A 22461-nucleotide genomic window follows, 5' to 3' on the forward strand; every position below is an offset into this window, starting at 1 on the left:
TTCTAATTCTAATTGTTCTTGTAGTAATTGATGTAATGCAACTGGTTTTTTTTTTTTTGTCCTTTGGTCAGAGGCCATCACTCCACTCATATGGGTGAGTTGGTAGTCCAAGACATTTTTGAAGCTGTGGAAGCCACAGCAGCAATGACTCCTCCTAAAAATCTGTGGTGATTTTCATCCCTAATTGATGTAATATCTCCCTATCCCATAAGTTAATATGTAAGCCATCTATTATTATTATTATTAATTATAACTTTTTATTTACAAGTTATATGTATGGGTAATTTTACAGCATTGACAATTGCAAAACTTTTTGTTCCAACTTTTCCCCTCTTTCCCCCCACCCCCTCCCTCAGATGGCAGGTTGACCAATACATGTTAAATATATTAAAATATAAATTAAATACAATATAAGTATACATACCACAACAGTTATTTTGCTGTATAAAAAGCATCTGTCTTCAGTCTCTCCTCTCCATTGTCTTTCTCTCTTCTCATCTCCTGTTGTCTCCTCTCATCTGGTCTCATCCAGTTTTCTCCTCTCTTCTATGCTATGTATGTAGTTAAGGACCTCCAGGACTTCTAGGATTCCTACAAAGGAGACAGAGAGTAACCATGAAAAGAAGGTTCTAGATGCTTCTAGGACCAGGAAAGACTTTCTGATAAAGTGGTCTCTTGGCTCAGTCTAAGTGAGGCCGGAGATCCACTTGGCAGTGAGGAAGGAGAGTTACCTGGGGGGAGGAGAGGGTCATACAAAGATGCAGACATGGGAGATATGGTGATGTGGGAGGGAACAATGAGTAGCCCAGGATGACGGATTCACAGAGTAGGGGGAGAAGGAAAGGATGACTGGAAGAAAGATTTGATTAAGTGCCCACTGTGTGACAGACACTGGGCCAAGGATTTGACAAAGTGATATCCATAACGAGTCTGTGCTGGTTAGGTGCTATTAAAATCCGTGTTTTAAAAATAAGGAAACAGACAGAGGTTGTGACTTGGCCAGGACCACACAGTAAGCAAATGTCCAAGGCCATATTCGAACCTTTCTTGGCTCCAGGGCTGCTGCTCTATCCACTTAACTGGAGAGCATGATGGAGGAGAGTGGAAAGAGATGGAGAGTTAGGGAAGGTTGCACAAGGATCAAGGTTTTAATGCAGTCAGTGTATTACTGTAACCTGTAAGCAGAGTTCCTGGAGAACCTCCCACTGAAGGAGACTCCTTTCTCCCATGGATAATGCAGTGGATGTTCTCTTCCATGATCTCTGGTGAGGACGCGGTTCACTGTTTTATGCAGTGGAAAATCTGAGGTTTCTTGTTCGAGTTCTCTCAATTGCTCTCTCTCAGGAGCCTCCTGTGATTTCACAGGATTCACGTGTTTCCCCTGGGGCTATGTCACCAAGTCCAAGGCACAGGGCAGTTCCCCAGCTACTGGCTACACCAGGTTCAAGATAGTCTGTGTGTCTGTATCCTTCCATAGCTCACGAGGCCTTATCAAAATCTTTATTAGCCAGCTGGGAGAACTCCTTCCAAACAAGGAGATCGAGGGAGAGGCCTGGGGCTGACCTGGGAAATGGAATAGAAGGAAGAGGAGCAGCCAAAGGATTAGCTCCTGAACATGGCAGAAAACATACAACAACAAAAGTGGATGTGCTCAGAGAAGTGTGGTCTGGGTTCTTCTGTGGAGGGGAAGCCAGTGAGTAAATGTATGCAGTGGGAGCACTTGCATGAAAGAGCATCAAGAAAAGGAAGCCATGTGGCTTGGATCTATATTTAGTCACGGCGATGTGTTGCTTGAAGGCCATTAAACTCTGCCTGCCCATGGTAACCTCCCAGGGAAGGTGAGATGTCAGGGGCACCGTGGAACCCCTGCCCTTGTTACTCTGGCCTGGCAGCCTTATGTGACCAGCTATCGGGGACACAGCAGAACCACTGGTCTCTTCCATGTGTTCTGGTATGGCTCTGTGTCTTGGGAGGGATGGAGCCACCAGAAGGGCTGATGCAAGGAGACCAGATTTTCCTAAGGATCTCAGAGACCTGGTGGGAGGAGGTCCTTGCCCAGGCCCTAGCTTGGGGAGAGGATTTTTTTGTGAAAGACATCTGATCAGTTTGAGGGTGTGGGGGCTAATGCTACATATTAAGATGTGCTCATGTAAGGAAATCCAGAAGGCAGAAGGCGAGGGGGAAACATGGAGGCGAGTATTTGGATGCTTGTCAAGGGAGAAAAAGCAGAAGGGAGATTGTCATGGTGATGTCCTGTCCATTGCCAAGTGAGTGGCCAAACTCCCCATCAACCAGGTTCACAACATAGGTCCTCTCTTCCCCTCCTCCTCACTGTCACTCTCGCCGCCTATTCAGCCCCCTCCCAATTTTGTCCTGTCTGCCTTCACATCCCCTGTCACAAAGGCCTGGTTTGTCGCTCATTCTTACTCTCCCAGGATCACTCCCTCACCACCCTGGGCCTGCCTCCTGGCTGCATTCGGACCAATCTAATCACTCAGAAAGGATTTCTTCAGGCCATTAAGATGTGCAAGGCATGCTGGCTAAGCTATTTGATTCGATTCTCACAGCACTCTGGGAGAAAGGGACTATTAATAGCAGCAAAACTAATAATAATGAAAATGATAAAAGCTAGTCTTTCTATAACAGTTTAAGTTTGGCAAAGAGCCTTACAGGTGCGACCTACTTGTATACTCCCCACAGTGCCGGTGGGTGGATGTTGTCATTCTCACGTCTTACAGATAAGGACACAGGGAGTAAAGGAAGATCATGGGGCATAATTAGGAAGCCTTTATGGCTGAATTTGAATTCAGGTTTTCCTGACTCCAGGCCATGAGATTCATGCACTGGACCCTCATTTCCCCCATACACCTCATCTCATTCCATTTGAGAGTCTCCCCTTTGAACAAAAACAGTTTTAGATTCAGGTCAGGGCTCAGAATGGAGAGAAGGACTTTGGGAAGAAGTCAGCACGTTGGCTGGAAGGGACCTTTCATCCTCCTCCCAGTCGGGGCTTGGCCCGTGTTGCTTTTTCCCATGAGGATTGTCAGGGGCCCCCATGTTGCGAGCCACCATCAAGGGGAGGGGAGATCAGACCCAGAAGACATGAGAGACAATTGAATGAGAAAGAAGATCTTTATTGAAAGTAGGGGAGGAGGGGGGAGAGGTGGGGAAGTCCATTGTGGGGCGTGAGGGAGGAAGCACGTGGGCATCTAAGTGCACTGGGTTGAGGACAGCTCCTTGTGGAGGGTCTGGCCCTCATGGGTGACCTTGCAGCTGAAGATGTCGCCAGAACGCCACTGGTCATCAGTGAGCGAGAGGTAACTGCTGGCTGTGTACTTGTTGTCACTCTGGCGGGCTGGCTGGGTGGTCATCACCCCCTGCGTCACGGGGGAGCCATTCTCGGTCCAAGCCACGTCCACAGTGCTTGGGTAGAAGCCATTTATCAGACACACGAGGGTGGCCTTTTTTGTGGCTAGCTCATCCTGGGATGGAGCAAAGGCATTGATGGTGGGGGATGCCTTGGGCTGACCTGGGAGATGTGGAAAAAGAGGGAGAGTCAGGTAGAGAAGAGGAAAAGCATGAGTGACCCCTGGTCCCCAGCTCTGAATATCCAGTCCAGATCCCACCAAGATCTGGAAAGTTCTTGGTGGGAAGGAGCAAGGCCGGGCTCACTGCTTCAGAGGTCTTGGTGAGAAGACTCTTTTCTCCTATAGTCCACCCATCATAAAGATGAACAAACTGAGTCCCCAACCATGGGAAGTCCCACCAAAGTCCCACGAGTAGGAAGAAGTAGGGCTCAGATTTGGAGCCGTGTCCTCTGACCCCCAGTAGTGCTCCTGTGTTCTCTGGCTTTTGTAGAGTGGACTCTGGCCTGAATTTCTGGGCACCAGGAGCTCAGTCTTTCTCCTGGCTGGCCTGTAAACTCTTCACCTGCTGGTCAGTCAGGGTCACTGACCTCTGCACTCACCGTCCAGGCCAGACCGTCTGTTCTGTCAGAGTCTGGGTCTGCTCAGGCTCCTGTTAAACCCTGCAGGCAGAGCCTAGCCAGTGCTGCTGGGAAGTCCAGTGCATGGCCAGGGCTGCCCTCCCTGCCCTGCCCCCACTTCCCCAGAGCCGCTCTCCTGCCTGTCCTGGGGGCTCTGCCTGTCTGTTCTGATCCATCCCTTTGCCTTGGGCAATCCGGCCCTGAGTGCTGGGAGTCAGTGTGTCTTTGGGGCTTCCTCTGGTGAGGAGCGGGCCCCCGGGGTCAGCCTGCTGCTCTGAGGAAGTCTGTGCTGGGCCATTTCTGCTGGGCAGGGGGTCTGGTGTGGGGAGTCCCTGGGCCCTGGGCAGACTCCGTTCCAGAGGTGCTCAGTCTTCATGAAGCCCAGGTGTTCCAGGGAGTCTGTCTTTGGCCAGATGTCCCCCTCTGTCCCAGGCCATGTTCTCCCTCCCTGCTCCCTTGTGGGAGCAGATCTCTTGTGTGCTCCTCTCCCGGGGTCTCAGGGATGCCCCTCTATTTGTCCCCTGAGGCCACTGGGCCCCCCAGGATGAGGGGGTCCTTCTGAGAAGTACAGCTCCCCGGTCCCTCCAAACCTTCTCTCGGGGAACAGGTCTGACCATCCTCCCCCAGACTTCCCTGTGCCCGGCCCCAAGTGTCCCTTGAGTGCAGCCCAGTGCTCAGATCTTAGTGGCTGAATTTCTAAAGGTTTCTCATTGAGCCCAAAGGGTGGAAGGAGACAGAGCTAGGCTGGGAGAGACTCAAGGCTATTTCCATAGATTATCCAAGTCCCTGAGACAAGCCCTGGAGAGGAAGGGAGCCTCAGAGAGGAGGGGGCAAAAAGGCAGAGGTCAGGGGCCACAGCAGACTGCAGACCTTTAGGAGGAGCTGGAAAATGGGACCCTAGATAGGACCCACTGCTGAGCAGAGCAAACCAGGGGCAATTTTCCCAGAACCTTCAGTATCCCAAAAAGGGAGAGAGAAAAAGAGGGACTCACCAATGACGGTCAGACGGGTCCCTCCTCCGAATATCACACACTGTGACACAGACCCGCACAAAAACCTCTCAGTTATTTGTCTCACACCCTCCACTTCCCCTCTGTGCAGCTGTGAGACAGGAACACTGGCCCCTCTATCTGGCCCAGAGGCCCCTCTCCCTGCCTTCACAGAGCTGGGGCAGGTGTCCCCCAACTCCCCAGTCAGTCAACACTTGCCCCACAGTCAAGACTTGAGAGAAAACCCATTTTCTGAGTGGACATGAGTTGCCATGCCAGGGCCCTATTCAGGAATTTCATTAGTCAACTGTAGGGAACACATGTCAGGTTGGGATTTTTAGGGTCTTTTCCAATATTGTCCCCACAGCTTGTTACCTTAGGATCTCAAAGCCCTTAACATAAATCACCTAATTCTTGGTGCAAACTTCTGGGAATCATGTTTCCAGGGAGTTGACAGACACGGTGTGGATGATCCCAGGCCGAGGAGAATAATGTCCAGGGTTCTGCAGTGCTCTCCTTTTCCCGACATTCCCTTCCCCTAACACAGTGTAGAGCCATGTTGCGCCATGAGCTGCAGGGGCTGGTGGGATTGATTCCTCGATTCAGGTCCTGACTTTTTGAGGGTTTTAGGGTGAAATGGGACTTGAAAGGGGCCTTTCTCTTCATTTCCCACCTCCATTCAGTTCCCTTTCACCCCCACCCCAAGTTAGAGACTGGTCATTAGTGTAGGGAAGACAGGTGAGGGATCCGGGCTGCTTCAGTTAGTCTTTTGAAGGCTGAGTCTGTTTTTTTGATTTCTAGAACTAGGGCTTTTTGACGCAAGGTTAGTTACCCCATGTGGGAATAAGACTCATGTAGAGATTTCAGCCCCGTTCCCCTCCTGTGTGTGAGCCACGGCCAGTCCCACCCTCTCAGAACCAGCCCTTAGCAAGCAAGCTGTAGGCCACTCAATCACTGCGCTGCTAAGCATTTCCCGAATACTCGGCAGTGTGGAGCACGCCTCAATTGTAGCAAAGAAACTCTTCCCTTGCACTGCCTTGGGGAGATGGTGGAGACTGAAGGTCTGGCTTGTTATGGTCCAGGGGATCAGGAAAAGTTGGTCATAACTGAACAATGACCTAGAAGGTGAAAGTGAAGCTCAGAGAAGGCTCCCAGGTCTCTGGCATTTATCCCTTCTCTAGCTTCTAGACTCCATCCCATTTTTTAAGCCCTCAGAAGCTCGTCCTCCAAAGGATTTGGATTCAGAATTGCCTTCCTGCCTGAGTAAGGGGGCGCTCAGCTCTGCTTGCTGATGAACAAGGTCATTCCACCATGGACAGCTCCGAATGAGCGCTCTCTTCCCACTGCTGTGGATTTCCTTTTCTGCTGCTTCTAATTCTGGGTTCTGGAGCCTGGCAGGATGAGCCTTCTTCTTCCATGCTGAGCCAGACCTTGAGGTAGCCGAAGACCGCTCTCTTGGCTCTTTCCCTGATCCCAATCTTAGCTTCACACAGCAGACCCCGAGTTTTTTTTTAAATGATTCTCCAATTCCTTCACCTCCTTTAAATGATGCTCCCATTTCTCCCCCAGCTGAGTCCTGCTTCTTCCTAAAAATTACCTTCTCTTTGTCAATGTCCTTCTTCCCTTATAGAGTCCAGAAGCGGATCTGGTTGTTGAGATGGGTCTGAGCAGGAGACAGCTTCCTCTTGGCCTGCACAGCACAGCATGAATGCAGCCTGGGCCCTGTCTCATCCTCACCTCTTTGTCTATTTCTTCCATCTGATACTGGAGACAGATCCACATTATACTCATAGTCTTTCCTGTTGCAGCAGGGCCCAGGAAGGACAAAGAACCCCAATACTCATTCTTATGTTACGAATGGGGGCCTCAGGCTAAGCAAGTGATGGTGATGGGAAGGAAAGAAATAGAAGCAGAAAGAGAGAGAGATAGAGAGAGAAAGAGAGAGAGAGAGAAATAAAAAGAGACAGATGGAGACACAGAAAATCAGAGATAGATACAGAGATAGAGATAGAAAGGGCTGCATCATATAGGAAGGGACGGCCCTAGATACTCTTTTAGATAAACCCTTCTATTCACAAATCTATGATCCAAAGAACTTCCTGGTTAGCTCCCTGGAGCTATCTCCCCATCTCCCTAACAATCCTTAGAGTGCAGATCTTCACAAAGTGTCCCCTAGAGTCATCCTTACCTAAGTCCACCCTGAAGTTGCTCCTTGCACCTGAACAGTGGGCACTGTTCTTTTTCCTTGGATTAGTGACCACAAACTCATATCAAAGGATGAAAGCATCTGTGATAATCAGAAGGGACTCAGAGACCAGGTAGTCCAAGTATCTTTTCATCCCCTTGGGGATGAAGAACCTGACCCCAAGGAAATACAATTCCTTGTCGTGGTCACCCAGTTAGGGCTGGAAGTGCTGGAATTGAACCTCATATTGGGTGAGTCCCAAACAGCCCATATTCCATTGCTTCACCAGGGTCTTCCTGGCTCTCAAAGGTCCATTTCTGGTCCCTCCTCCTCAGGATGGAGTTTTAGCATCCTGACTCAGACATGCAGGGGGCCTTTATTAACTTAGTGTTAGAGGATGAAGGATTCTTTCTCTGACACCATGTAGGGAGAGGGGAGGGCCTGAGTACCACCTTCTGTACCCTTAGCCTAGAGACATGTGATTCTAAGGAAAGCTTTCTGAGAATGGGAGTGGCCTCTGGTCTGAGCTAGCAGCCAAGTTGGCAGGATCTGGAGGCCAGGCGTCCGGCTGGGATGTTGCCTGCTCAGTATCAATGACTGCAGAGTTCTGGTGCAGGGAAGCTAACCGGGTGCAATTTTTGACTAGGCTGGTTTTGTACTTTACCTTTTTGGGACTAAAAGTAGTAGGAACTGAACTGAGCTGAATTGTGGGGCCCATCTGCTGTCACCCCTGACTCTGCACCAGGGCTGAGGGAATTATCCATGTGCTTGTTTTCTATATAGCTTCAAAGCCAATCTCTCTTTGTAGAACTAAATTGATGCTCAGTGGAAGTGGGGTGTGAATCACTAGGCCCCTAAAAAAGTGGGGCTCAGAGTCAGCAGCCGAGGAAAGTGACCCTCCTGCCTCTGTAGGAGGATCCTGAGTGGGCAGGAGCAGAGGCTCCATGTTCCCCCCTACTGCCTGGCTAGTGATTGTGTCCCCTAAAGGCAGTGGGTGTGTCTGCCATGGTCTGCCTCACTGACTCTTGGGAATCTGGGCTTCCTCTTCTGGCTCCTCACTAACCATTCTCTTTCCTATAGCTTATGGCATTTTCACAGGAATTGTGGAACAGTGAGCTCCTCTGTGGCCTGCAGACTCCATTTTTCTCCTTCTCTTGCTCCCTTTGTCTGCCTTTCTTTTTCCAACTTCAGTCTCTCCTCTCCTTAGTCTTTCTCTTGTGTCATCTGGTCTTGTCCAGTCTTCTTTCCTCTCCTCTGCGCTATGTGTGTAGTTAAGGACCTCTGGGACTTCTACAAAGGAGACAGAGAGTAGACACGAAAAGAAGGTTCTAGATGCTTCTAGCACCAGCAAAGACTTCCTGAAAAAGTGGTCTCCTGGCTCAGTCTGAGCGAGGCTGGAGATCCTCAGTGAGGAAGGAGAGGTACCTGGGGGTGGAGAGGTCATACACAGGTGCAGAGATGGGAGATGTGCCCAGGATGATTCACAGAGTGGGTGTTAAGGACCCTGCCTAAGTGAAGGGACAGGTCAGCTCTCCAAGAGCCTCCCATAGCTGTGAATCATAACACTTGAAGGAGTTACAAAGCAGCCTTCTCAGATGTTCCCTGTGGATTGGGAATGAAATAAATTGGAGGCAGAGGGAAGAGGAGAGAGGTCAGAGAAAGCAACTGCCTCTCAGTCTCCTTCTATCATCATCATCCTCTCACAGGAAGAAATCCATTCTATGGGTCTGAGTTAGGCCTCCAGCAGCCTCTGGCAGGTAGCTCCCTTATCCCTACCTGGGGGAGAAGGAAAGGATTCCTGGAAATAAGATTGTATTAAGTGCCCATTGAGTGACGGACACTGGGTTATGGGCTTGACAAAGTGATATCCATAACGAGTCTGTGCTGGTTAGGTACTATTAAAATCCCAAACAAAGAAACAGACAGAGATTGTGACTTGGCCAGGACCTCACAGTGAGCAAGAATCTGAGGCCATATTCGAACCTTTCCTGGCTCTAGGGCTGCTGCTCTATCCACTTAACTGGAGAGCAGTGATGGAGGAGACTAGAAAGAGATGGAGAGTTAGGGAAGGCTGCGCAAGGATCAAAGTTTTGATACAGTCAATGTATGGTAACCTGTAAGCAGGGTCCCCCTGATGGGGGCTCCATGGATTATGCAGCAGATGTTCTCCTCTATGACCTCTGGTGAGGACGCGGTGCACTGTTTTATGCAGTGGAAAATCTGAGGTTTCTTGTTTGAGTTCTCTCAATTGCTCTCTCTCAGGAGCCTCCTGTGATTTCACGGGATTCACATGTTTCACCTGGGGCCATGTCCCCAAGTCCAAGGCACAGGGCAGTTCCCCAGCTACTGACTACACCAAGTTCAAGATACTCTATGTGTCTGTATGCTTCCATGGCTCATGAGGCCTTATCAAAATCTTTATTAGCCAGCTGGGAGAACTCCTTCCAAACAAGGAGAGCGAGGGGGAGGCCTGGGGCTGACCTGGGAGGAGCAGCTAAAAGATTAGCTCCTGAACATGGCAGAAAACATACAACAACAAAAGTGGATGTGCTCAGAGAAGTGTGGCCTGGGTTCTTCTGTGGAGGGGAAGCCAGTGAGTAAATGTATGCAGTGGGAGCACCTGCATGAAAGAGCATAAAGAAAAGGAAGCCATGTGGCCAGGATCTATATTTAGTCATGGGGATGTGTTCTTTGGTGGCCATTAAACCCTGCCTGCCCATGGTAACCTCCCAGGGAAGGTGAGATGTCAGGGGCACCATGGAACCCCTGCCCTTGTTACTCTGGCCTGGCAGCCTTCCATGAGCAGCTGTCGGGGACACAGCAGAACCACTGGTCTCTTCCACGTGTTCTGGTATGGCTCTGTGTCTTGGGAGGGATGGAGCCACAGAAGGCCTGATCTGGCTCTAGGGCTGCTGCTCTATCCACTTAACTGGAGAGCAGTGATGGAGGAGACTAGAAAGAGATGGAGAGTTAGGGAAGGCTGCGCAAGGATCAAAGTTTTGATACAGTCAATGTATGGTAACCTGTAAGGAGACCAGATTTTCCTAAGGATCTCAGAGACCTGGTGGGAGGAGGTCCTTGCCCAGGCCCTAGCTTGGGGAGAGGATTTTTTTGTGAAAGACATCTGATCAGTTTGAGGGTGTGGGGGCTAATGTTACATATTAAGATGTGCTCATGTAAGGAAATCCAGAAGGCAGAAGGCGAGGGGGAAACATGGAGGCGAGTATTTGGATGCTTGTCAAGGGATAAAAAGTAGAAGGGAGGTTGATATGGTGATGTCCTGTCCATTGCCAAGTGAGTGGCCAAACTCCCCATCAACCAGGTTCACAGCATGGGTCCTCTCTTCCCCTCCTCCTCACTGTCACTCTCCCTGCCTATTCAGCCCCCTCCCAATTTTGTCCTGTCTGCCTTCACATCCCCTGTCACAAAGGCCTGGTTTTTCTCTCATTCTTACTCTCCCAGGATCACTCCCTCACCACCCTGGGCCTGCCTCCTGGCTGCATTCGGATCAATCTAATCACCCAGCAAGGATTTCTTCAGGCCATTAAGATGTGCAACGCATGCTGGCTAAGCTATTTGATTCGATCCTCACAGCACCCTTGGTGAAAGGGAGTATTCAGCAAAGCTAATAATAATGAAAATGATAAAAGCTAGTCTTTCTATAACAGTTTAAGTTTGGCAAAGAGCCTTACAGGTGCGACCTACTTGTATACTCCCCACAGTGCAGGTGGGTGGATGTTGTCATTCTCACATCTTATAGATAAGGACACAGGGAGTAAAGGAAGATCAGGGGGCATAATTAGGAAGCCTTTATGGCTGAATTTGAATTCAGTTTTTCCTGACTCCAGGTCATGAGATTCATGCACTGGACCCTCATTTCCCCCATACTCCTCATCTCATTCCATTTGAGAGTCTCCCCTTTGAACAAAAACAGTTTTAGATTCAGGTCAGGGCTCAGAATGGAGAGAAGGACTTTGGGAAGGAGTCAGCACATTGGCTGGAAGGGACCTTTCATCTTCCTCCCAGTCGGGGCTTGGCCCGTGTTGCTTTTTCCCATGAGGATTGTCAGGGGCCCCCATGTTGCAAGCCACCATCAAGGGGAGGGGAGATGAGACCCAGAAGACATGAGAGACAATTGAATGAGAAAGAAGATTTTTATTGAAAGTAGGGGAGGAGGGGGGAGAGGTGGGGAAGTCTATTGTGGGGCGTGAGGGAGGAAGCATGTGGGCATCTAAGTGCACTGGGTTGAGGACAGCTCCTTGTGGAGGGTCTGGCCCTCATGGGTGACCTTGCAGCTGAAGATGTCGCCAGAACGCCACTGGTCATCAGTGAGCGAGAGGTAACTGCTGGCTGTGTACTTGTTGTCACTCTGGCGGGCTGGCTGCGTGGTCATCACCCCCTGGGTCACGGGGGAGCCATTCTTGGTCCAAGCCACGTCCACAGTGCTTGGGTAGAAGCCATTTATCAGACACACGAGGGTGGCCTTTTTTGTGTCTAGCTCATCCTGGGATGGAGCAAAGGCATTGATGGTGGGGGTTGCCTTGGGCTGACCTGGGAGATGTGGAAAAAGAGGGAGAGTCAGGTAGAGAAGAGGAAAAGCATGAGTGACCCCTGGTCCCCAGCTCTGAATATCCAGTCCAGATCCCACCAAGATCTGGAAAGTCCTTGGTGGGAAGGAGCAAGGCCTGGCTCAGTGTGTCAGAGGTCTTGGTGAGAAGGCTCTTCTTTCCTATAGTCCACCCATCATAAAGATGAACAAACTGAGTCCCCAACCATGGGAAGTCCCACCAAAGTCCCACGAGTAGGAAGAAGTAGGGCTCAGATTTGGAGCCGTGTCCTCTGACCCCCAGTAGTGCTCCTGTGTTCTCTGGCTTTTGTAGAGTGGACTCTGGCCTGATTTTCTGGGCACCAGGAGCTCAGTCTTTCTCCTGGCTGGCCTGTAAACTCTTCACCTGCTGGTCAGTCAGCACTGACCTCTGCACTCACCGTCCAGGCCAGACCGTCTGTTCTGTCAGAGTCTGGGTCTGCTCAGGCTCCTGTTAAACCCTGCAGGCAGAGCCTAGCCAGTGCTGCTGGGAAGTCCAGTGCATGGCCAGGGCTGCCCTCCCTGCCCTGCCCCCACTTCCCCAGAGCCGCTCTCCTGCCTGTCCTGGGGGCTCTGCCTGTCTGTCCCGAGCCATCCCTTTGCCTTGGGCAATCCGGCCCTGAGTGCTGGGAGTCAGTGTGTCTTTGGGGCTTCCTCTGGTGAGGAGCGGGCCCCCGGGGTCAGCCTGCCTGCTCTGAGGAAGTCTGTGCTGAGCCGTCTCTGCTGGGCAGGGGGTCTGGTGTGGGGAGTCCCTGGGCCCTGGGCAGACTCCGTTCCAGAGGTGCTCAGTCTTCATGAAGCCCAGGTGTTCCAGGGAGTCTATCTTTGGTCAGATGTCCCCCTCTGTTCCAGGCCATGTTCTCCCTCCCTGCTCCCTTGTGGGAGCAGATCTCTTGTGTGCTCCTCTCCCGGGGTCTCAGGGATGCCCCTCTATTTGTCCCCTGAGGCCACTGGGCCCCCCAGGATGAGGGGGTCCTTCTGAGAAGTACAGCTCCCCGGTCCCTCCAAACCTTCTCTCGGGGAACAGGTCTGACCATCCTCCCCCAGACTTCCCTGTGCCCGGCCCCAAGTGTCCCTTGAGTGCAGCCCAGTGCTCAGATCTTAGTGGCTGAATTTCTAAAGGTTCATCATTGAGCCCAAAGGGTGGAGGGAGACAGAGCTAGGATGGGAGAGACTCAAAGCTATTTCCACAGATCATCCAAGTCCCTGAGACAAGCCCTGGAGAGGAAGGGAGCCTCAGAGAAGAGGAGGCAAAAAAGGCAGAGTCAGGGGCCACAGCAGACTGCAGACCTTTAGGAGGAGCTGGCAAATGGGACCCTAGATAGGACCCACTGCTGAGCAGAGCAAACCAGGGGCAATTTTCCCAGAGTCCCCAGTATCCCAGAAAGGGAGAGAGAAAAAGAGCGACTCACCAATGACGGTCACACGGGTCCCTCTGCCGAACACCCAACACCGTGACACAGACCCGCACAAAAACCTCCCAGTGATTTGTCTCACCCCCTCCCTTTCCCTCTGTGCAGCTGTGAGACAGGAACACTGGCCCCTCCACCTGGGTCATCAGGGCCCAGAGGCCCCTCTGTCCCTCTTTACAGAGCTGGGGCAGGTGTCCTCCAACTCCCCAGTCAGTCAGCAATTGCTCCCACACTCCAGATTTGAGAGAAAACCCATTTTCTGAGTGAACACGAGTTACCATGCCAGGGCCTTATTCAGGAATTTCATTAGTCAACTGTAGGGAACACATGTCAGGTTGGGATTTTTAGGGTCTTTTCCAATATTGTCCCCACAGCTTGTTACTTTAACAGAAATTACTTACTTCTTGATGTAAACTTCCGGGAATCATGTTTCCAGGGAGTTGACAGACACGGTGTGGTTGATCCCAGGCTGAGGAGAATGATGTCCAGGGTTCTGGAATGACCTCCTTTTCCCGACATTCCCTTCCCCTAACACAGTGGGGAGCCATGTTGTCTGGGCTGCAGGAGCTGGTGGGGTTGATTTCTTGATTCAGGTCCTGACTTTTTGAAGATTTTAAAGTGAAATGGGACTTGACAAAGACCTTTGCCCTCATTTCTCACCTCCATCCAGTCCCCTTTTACCCCTCACCCTGAGCTAGAGCACAGGCTCTAGTATTTCCTCCAATGTTCTTGTCTCATTAGTTCAGGGAAGACAGGTGAGGGATTGGGGCTGCTTTAGTTAGCTATCTTTTGAAGGCTGAGCCTGTTTCTTTCTTGTTTCTAAAACTAGGGCTTTTTGACTCATGGATGGTCACCCCATGTGGAAATAAAGAATTTTTTAGAGATTTCAGCCCCCATTCCCCTCTTGTGTCTGAGCCATGGCCAGTCACACACTCTCAGAGTCAGCCCTTAGCAAGCAAGCTGTAGGCCACTCAATCACAATTTATTAATTGTGCTGCTAAGCATTTCCCAAATACTTGGCAGTGTGAAGCGTGTCTCAATTGTTAGCAAAGAAAGCTCTTCCCTCAGAGGACACTGGCCACCGACCTAACGATATTAACACAGAAGAGGAAGGGACACGAAAAATGCCCTAAATGGCAGGATTTCCCAGAAGCAGAAGACATTAAGAAGAGTTGGCAGGAATACACAGGAGAGCTGGAGCTAAGCTGGATGCTGCCGAATTATAATCTTGCAATGTCAGGTTGAAGAGGTCTTTGGGGAGACTCTGGGTTAGGAAGGAGAGCAAGCAGTCACACATCAAGAATAAATTCAGTGTATTCTTTAGAAGGTGAATTTTTTATTTCCGGCCAAGATGGCGGAGAGGAAATACACTGTTGTGTAACCTCTGTGTTTTTCTCTCACTATTCATTTCATTTCATGCCTCTGAATTAATGCTCGACTGAAAAAAAAACATACAATTACTTACCAAGAGAAACCATCCTTGAGACTCGTCAAGAAAGGTCTGTTTTTTCGCGAGGGCGGGGACGATATTTGGAAGCAGTCTGCGGGCAGCAGCTGCAGCGAGAGCACAGATAGCAGCTCAGAACCGGGTAGAGTGGAGAGGGGGTGGGGCGCGATCGCAGCCGTCTCTGGGGGGAGAGCTTTGCTACAGGATAATTTGCTCCGGCAGCCAGTCAGCAGCCCAGCAGAGAAGCTAAAAACACCGGGGGTGAAGAATACAACCCCAAACAGCTGGAGTCTCTCGGGACCTGGCCACCCCTCCCCCACAGCGTCTCAGCCCGCTCGGATCTCAGAGCGCTCGGATCTCAGCGCGCGGGCGCCATAGCACAGTAGGACCCGTGCCTCACGAATACCCTGCCCCTCCCCCAAAGAAAGCAGCCTCCATTCAAGGGGTTTTTTTCCTTCTGTTTCTTTGATAATTTGTCTTTGATAAATAGACAGAATGAGCAAGAAACTGAAAAAGAATTTAACCCTGGACAGCTTTTATACAGATAAAGAGCAGACTCCAAATCCTGAGGAGACTAAAAACAAACAGTCCCCAGGTGAATCCCCAAAGGAGGAGATCATATGTTCCTCAGCACAGATGAATCTCATGGAGGAAATTAAAAAGGCTCTCACAAGGGAGCTAGAAGGTGAATTTTTTTTTAAATTTAATTTTATTTAATAATAACTTTGTATTGACAGAATCCATGCCAGGATAATTTTTACACAGCATTATCCCTTGCAATCACTTATGTTTCGTTTTTTTCCCCTCCCTCCCTCCTCCCCCCTCCCCAAGATGGCAAGCAGTCCTATATATGTTAGATATGTTGCAGTATATCCTAGATACAATACATATTTGCAGAACCGAACAGTTCTCCCGCTGCACAGGGAGAATTGGATTCAGAAGGTAAAAATAACTCAGGAAGAAAATCAAAAATCAAATAGTTCACATTCATTTCCCAGTATTCCTTCTTTGGGTGTAGCTGTTTCTGTCCATCATTTATCCAATGAAACTCAGTTAAGTCTCTTTGTCAGAGAAATCCACTTCCATCAGAATACATCCTCATACAATATCGTTGTCGAAGTGTACAATGATCTCCTGGTTCTGCTCATCTCACTTAGCATCAGTTCATGTAGGTCTCTCCAAGCCTCTCTGTATTCATCCTGCTGGTCATTCCTTACAGAGCAATAATATTCCATAACATTCATATACCACAATTTACCCAGCCATTCTCCAATTGATGGGCATCCATTTTAGAAGGTGAATTACTGAAGCTGAAGCTTCTTTGGCCAGACAACGAGAAGAGAGCACCTATTGGAAAAGGCCTGATATCAGGAAAGCTTAAAGATAAAATGAGAAGGGGGCTGCCTAAAACGAGATGGAGGAAGTGATATGGAAGCAATGCGTATGAGCTTGGACAGTCTTGGGGACATGGTGAATACTGAAGGCTGTAGCTCGTTATGGTCCACAGGATCTTGAGGGTTTGAACATAATTGAATAACAGCCAAGGAAATGAAAGTGAACCTCAGAGAAGGCTGTCAGATCTCTGGCTCTAATTCCTTCTTTCAGCTTCTAGGCTCCCAGTGTCTCAGTTCTTTCTTTTTTTTAATTTAATTTTATTTTATAATAACTTTTTATTGACATGCCAGTGTAATTTTTTTTTCAATATTATCCCTTGCACCCGCTTCTGTTCCGATTTTCCCCCTCCTTTCCTCCACCCTCTCCCCTAGATGGCAAGCAGTCCTATATATGTTAAATATGTTGCAGTATATCCTAGATACAATATATGTTTGCAGAACCGAACAGTTCTCTTGTTGCACAGGGAGAATTGGATTCAGAAAGTAAAAATAACCCGGGAAGAAAAACAAAAATGCAAATAGTTTACATTCATTTCCCAGTGTTCTTTGTTTGGGTGTAGCTGCTTCTGTCCATCATTTATCAATTGAAACTGAGTTAGGTCTCTTTGTCAAAGAAATCCCCAGTGTCTCAGTTCTTATGAGCCCTCAAAGGTTTCTTTTCCAAAGGATTTTGGATTCACAATTCCCATCACTGCATTCCTATCTGATCCAAGGTGCACTCAGTTCCTCCCCTTGCTGATGTCCCAGGAAGATCGTTCCACCATGGACAGCTCCAAATGTTAGCTACTTTCCCTTTCAATGAACCCCAATGCAATCACTTTTCTTTGTCAGTTGCTTCTCATTCTGGGCTCTGGGAATGAGTCTCATTCATCCATCCTGAGCTAACCATTTAGATATATGAATTTTGGCCCTTTCCCTGATCCCAGTTTTATCTTCTTCACACAGAAGACCCCCAGTGTCGTGAAGTGTTTCTGCAAGTCCAGTAGAAGAACACTGGGAAATGAATGTGGGCTGCTTGCATTTATGGTTTTCTTCCCAGGTTATTTTTACCTTTCTAAATCTGATTTTTCTTGTGCAACAAGAGAACTGTACAAATATGTATACATATATTGTATTTGATATATATTTTAATAAGTTTAACATGTATGGGACTGCCTGCCATCTAGGGGAGGGGATGGAGGGAAGGAAGGGAAATGTTGAAACAGAAGTGTTTGCAAGGATCAATGTTGAAAAATTACCCATGCATATATTCTGTCAATAAAAAGCTATAATAATAATAATAATAAAAAGTCTTTCTATATGGTCCTCACTTTCTCATTCCTTCACTAGGTGGGTACTCTTCCTTTTCAAAAATTACCTTCTGATGGACAGAAGCAGCTACACCCAAAGAAAGAACACTGGGAAATGAATAAACTGCTTGCATTTCTGTTTTTCTTCCCAAGTTATTTCTACCTTCTGAATCCAATTCTCCCTGTGCAACAAGAGAACTGTTTGGTTCTGCACACATATATTGTATTTAGGATATACTGTAACCTATTGAACATGTGCAGGACTGCTTGTCTTCTGGGGAAGGGGGTGGAGGGAGGGAGGGGAAAAATCAGAACAGAAATGAGTGCAAGGGATAATATTGTAAAAAAATTACCCTGGCATGGGTTCTGTCAATAAAAAGTTATTTAAAGAATAAAAAACAAACAAACAAAAAACAAAAAAAACCAAAAATGACCTTCTATTTTGTAAATATCTTTTTCAATTAAGGAGTGCAGAAGTGAAACTGGTTCTTGAGATGGTGTCTGAGCAGAACAGGGGACAACTTTCTTGCCTAGACATCATGGTTCGAGAGCAGCCTGGCCCCTGCCTCATCCTCACCCTGATAGTCTATTTCCTTCATCTGATAATATAGACAGGTGTCTTCTGAGGACGGTAACCAGGTTAAACCCAGAGTCCCTCTTATTTTAGCCTTCCCAGGAAGGACAAAGGATCCCAATCCACATACTTATGTTATAAATGAAGCTCTCAGCCTAAGAAAGTGATAGGGAGGAAAAAGAGAGAGAGAGAGGCAGACAGACACAGAGAGAGACAGACGGAGAAACAGAGATATGGAGATGGAGATTCAGAGACAGAGAGAGACACAGAGAGAAGCAATGACAGAGACAGAGAGAAAGACAGAGATGGGGAGAGAGAGATTGGAAAAAGAAAGACCGAGTTAGAGAGAATGAGAAATACAGGGATAGAGATAATTAGAGACAAAGATAGAGATGCCTCATTTAGGAAGGGATTAAACTAGATGCTCTTTTAGGTAGTCCCCTTCTATTCACAAATCTGGGACCCTAGAGAACTTTTTCCTGGTTAGCTCCCTGTTTCTTCATCTCATGACCAATCCTTAAGAGTGCAGATTCTTCACAAAGTACATCCTCGAGTCATCCACCCTGAACTTGCTCCTTGCAACTGACCAGTGGGCATCGTTCTCTATCCTTGGATTAGTGACCACAAACTCATACCAAAAGATGAAAGCATCAGTGATAATCAGAAGGGACTCAGAAATCAGATAGTCCAAGTCCATCCTACTTGGGGATGAAGAAACTGAGCCCTAAGAAATAAAATTCATTATCCTGGTCACCCAGTTAGGACTGGCAGTGGTGGAATCAAATCTCATATGGGTAAGTCCCAAGGAGCCCATTTCCATTGCTTTACCCAGGGTCTTCCTGGCTTTTAAAGGCTCATTCTTGGTCCTGCCTCCTTCAATCCTAAAGTCTATCTGGCCCCATTCCAGTCCAGATTTCCTGAGGTCACTCTCCATCATCATCTGTTCTTGTTCTTATGACTGAGGGTCACTCCAGAAAACCTGAGTTTCAACTCTGTCTTGGACACAGCGTAGTTGTGACCTTGAGCCAGTCAGGAGCCTTTCATTGTCCCCAACAAGACTCTGTTTGAGAGAAGTGCTCATCTGTAGCGAGAGATGGTCATGTGCACCTGGGAATTGCCTTCCCCTGAGCAAGTGAAAGATCTGGAACAGCACAGTCATCATTATTATGGCCAGAGGATAGAGACCTAGAAAGGTCCTTGTCTGTCTTCTGTTATTTTTGCAGTGGAGGAAGCTGAGTCCCAGGAAGAGGAAGTGCTTATTCCAAGGTAATGTGGCTAATTAAATGCTCACGACAGTATTTGAACTCAAGCCTTTGGTCACCAAGTCCAGGAATCTGAGTCTGCTTTCTTAGCTTAGTAATGATGATGATGGTGGTGATGGTGATGGTGATGATGATGGTAATGACAGCACCTAACATTTTAGAATGTCTTCTATGTGCCAGATTCTGTGCTAAGCACTTTATATGAAATTCTCATTAGATCCCCCCATCAAGATGCTCTTATTATTCCTATTTGATAGTTCAGCCAAGAGAGGCCAAATCACTTTTCCAGGGTCACCAGCTAATAAGTTTCTGTATTAAAAAAAGCCTGGATTTGAACTGCAGCTTTCCTAAATGGGAACTGAGCATCTACTTCATCCAAGCTGATCTCTTTATAGATGGGGCAACTGAGTCCTGGGAGGCTGTGACTTGGCTAAGTTTCCAGGCAGTAAGGACACATGGCTCAGTGTGAGCCCCCAACTTCTCCATATGTTGCCCATGTGCCCTGCTTTGTGGTCAGGACTTGTCAGGAGGAGGGTTGTTTGGTCTAGTCCTAAAGCTCTGAGCTTTGGGGGATGGCAGGGTCCTTGTTGATCCCAGTGGCTGAAGCTGGGCTGGAGTAGTCTTGGGCTCCACTCTGACCCCTCTCTCCTGTTCCCTGGATGTCGGGCTATACCCTGGACCCTCTCTCTCATTTCTTTTCCATCCCCATCTTGTGTGACTGGGATGATGGAACCCAGTGCAGACCTTGGACTGTGGGGTCAGAGGGTTTCATCTTCCATTTGTCCAGGGGTTTGGCTATGATATGGGCATTGTCAGGGCCTCCATATCATAACTGCCCTCAAGGGAAGGGGCGATCAGACCCAGAAGACATGAGAGAAATTGAATGAGGAAGGACAAGGTCTTTATTAAAGGGAAAGGAGAGGAAAGGATGGACTGGGGAAGCCCATGTGTGGGGAAAGATGGAGGGGGCCAGTAGTCATGTGTCTGGGGACACAGTTTTAAGTGTTTGGACAGGGAGACAGGTAAGGATGACCTTACCATCATGGTTAACCCTGCTTGCATAGATGATGCTTGACTTCTATGGTGAATAAGAGAAAACCGCTGGCTACATTTTGTGACCTCTGAATCTCCATGTTTTCCTGGGGACTCAGAGGAATCATCCTTGGCCTTGGGATTTTGGATAGAAGTGAGTCATCAAGTCATCCCCCCCTTGACCCAACATAGTGATGTCATTTGAGTCCTCCTTTCCACCAACCAATAAATCAAAGGCAGAATTCCAACCTCAACCTTCCTCATTTCATGTCTGAACCCCTGTCCACTGTCTCTTACTGTCTCTAGCCCGCTATAGTTTGGGGTATCTGAGATGTCATGAGAGATCTTGTTAGCAAAGGTGGATTTTTAGCAACTTTGAGGCTGAAGAAAGGAAGGAAGAAGGAAAGAAAGAAACAAAGAAGGAAAGAAGGAAAGAAAGGAGGAAGGAAGCAAAGAGAGAAAAAAGAAAAGATGGATGGAGGAGAAAGGTTGTGTTCCGCTCTGATGTCTTTCCAACCTCAGGCCTGGTCCTCTCTCTGCTCTGGCCTCTCTTTCTCTTTTCTCCTTGTCCTTAGCTTCCTCCCAGCCTCCTTCTTCTGGGCTCAGCCCCGCTGAAATTATCCTTAAGGTGATAGGTCTCACCACAGTCACCTTGTGCAGTGCTTAGAGCTTGGGACTCTCAGTCGAAATCTGCTTTCAATTCTTGTCCCTGAGGCACATGAACAATGAAATCCTGGGCAAGTCGAATAACCTGTGTGGGCCCAAGTTGTCTTGTCTGTAAAATGGGAACAAAATGGCACTTCCCTCCCCGAGCAGGTAGAGATGCTTAAATAACCTAACTCATGTCATGTGTTGTAATACTCAATGCTGCCAGCCCTTGAGGCCTAATTCCAAGCCCTCCTTCAGGCAGATGACAAAGATCTGAGAACGGGGTGATATGGGGAGGGGATGCTGAGTGTGGAAGTCTTTGCACATTCTCTTAATCCAGAAATGAGAGGGTTCCACTCTGACCCCTCTCTCCTGTTCCCTGGATGTTGGGCTACTCCCTGGACTCTCTCTCTCTCTCATTTCGTTTCCATCCCCATCTTGTGTGACTGGGCTCACTCCTCCCCAAGTCCCTGGCATTTCCTCCACATTCTGATGTTTCTCATTTGATTTTCTGCATGGGTTTTTGTGTTCGAGGTTGCTGTTCAAAATCTGGGGCCCTGAGGACAGTCTGAACTGTCCCCTAAAGCGATTGGGTGCTGGACGGGGCAAGTCTCCTTCTGCCATGAAGTCTCTGGGAGGTCTTAGGAAGGTTGTATCAGCCAAGTCTTCAGCCAGACCACAGAGCAGGAGAGCAGGAGCTCAGGGACCAAGAGCCTCTGGGCATTTCAAAGCCAACTCAGCCTCAAACTCATACCAACATCTCTCTCTGGTGGTTGCACGGCCAATGGCAGGCTACAACATGGCAGGAGACCCCAGGAGCTAGGCTTTTTCACCCTTGTCTCGTGACTGCGAGCCCTTCCCCATCTCCTGCTTTATTCTCTTCTTGGCCTGCGACTGAGCCCTTCTGGGCTGCAATACTGCCCTTCTTTCTCTGTTAAATGAGTCAGTGTCTGCAGGAAGATGAAGACTTTGGTCCACTCGGTAGGCTTCTCTTGGCTTAGGGTAAAGAAATGATTGGTTTTAGGAGATCCAAAACATTGAAAGTTTGGGAAAGAGAGATGGTTTTCTTGGAAGAATTGTTGGGAGCTTGGAACTACCATAGAATTGGAGAGTACAATTCATTTTGGTGAGAGAAGCGAACATATGGAAGCAGGACTCCTCAGTGTCAGGGAGGGTGTGAGCCTTACCTCAGTCTCAGAACTGACCCCAAGGTATCCAGGACCAAGGTATCTCTGGCTCACACATCTCCTCAGACGCACCTGACCTCTTGTCTCCCTCCTTTGTCCCTATAGCAGAGGAATTGGGACCCCCGAAGGACAGGGAACTTTGTCATGTTTCAGACAATAGACTTGAGAGTTCACTGCCTGCTTAAGTCACTCGGAGAGGAATGTAGGAGCTACAGAAAGTATTAGGGAGACAGAAGCATTATCTCTGTCTCTTAGCTCAGAAAGCAGTTTCAGGACCTGAATGAGGGCATACTCTGACCCCTCCATGCTTCCTGTACCCATGAAGGACTGCAAACTTCTCTTCCTCTCTTCTTGGAAGAGAATTGTTCCAGTCTTTAAGGCCAGAAGGAACTTGCCCAAGATTGATGGGGATGAGTTCCCCACAGAGCTAGGGAGTGCAGTTTCAGGGAGGAGCAGGCTAGCTAGTATCTCC

The 22461-nt window shown here is 48.6% G+C and overlaps 1 pseudogene and 1 gene segment (V, D, J or C); both read right to left on the minus strand.

Moving 5' to 3' along the window:
- Nucleotides 1–3113: 3113 nt before the first annotated feature.
- Nucleotides 3114–11238, minus strand: LOC127548861 (immunoglobulin lambda constant 1-like). The segment is given in 3 exon segments: nucleotides 3114–3529; nucleotides 4978–5150; nucleotides 11168–11238. Coding segments are annotated over 3 exon segments (564 nt in total).
- Nucleotides 11239–11294: 56 nt separating this feature from the next.
- The window catches only part of LOC127548869 (immunoglobulin lambda constant 1-like), a 30774-nt pseudogene continuing 19607 nt past the window's right edge, over nucleotides 11295–22461 (minus strand).

The sequence above is a fragment of the Antechinus flavipes genome, chromosome 1, assembly GCF_016432865.1.
Source record: "Antechinus flavipes isolate AdamAnt ecotype Samford, QLD, Australia chromosome 1, AdamAnt_v2, whole genome shotgun sequence".
Taxonomy (NCBI): Eukaryota; Metazoa; Chordata; class Mammalia; order Dasyuromorphia; family Dasyuridae; genus Antechinus; species Antechinus flavipes.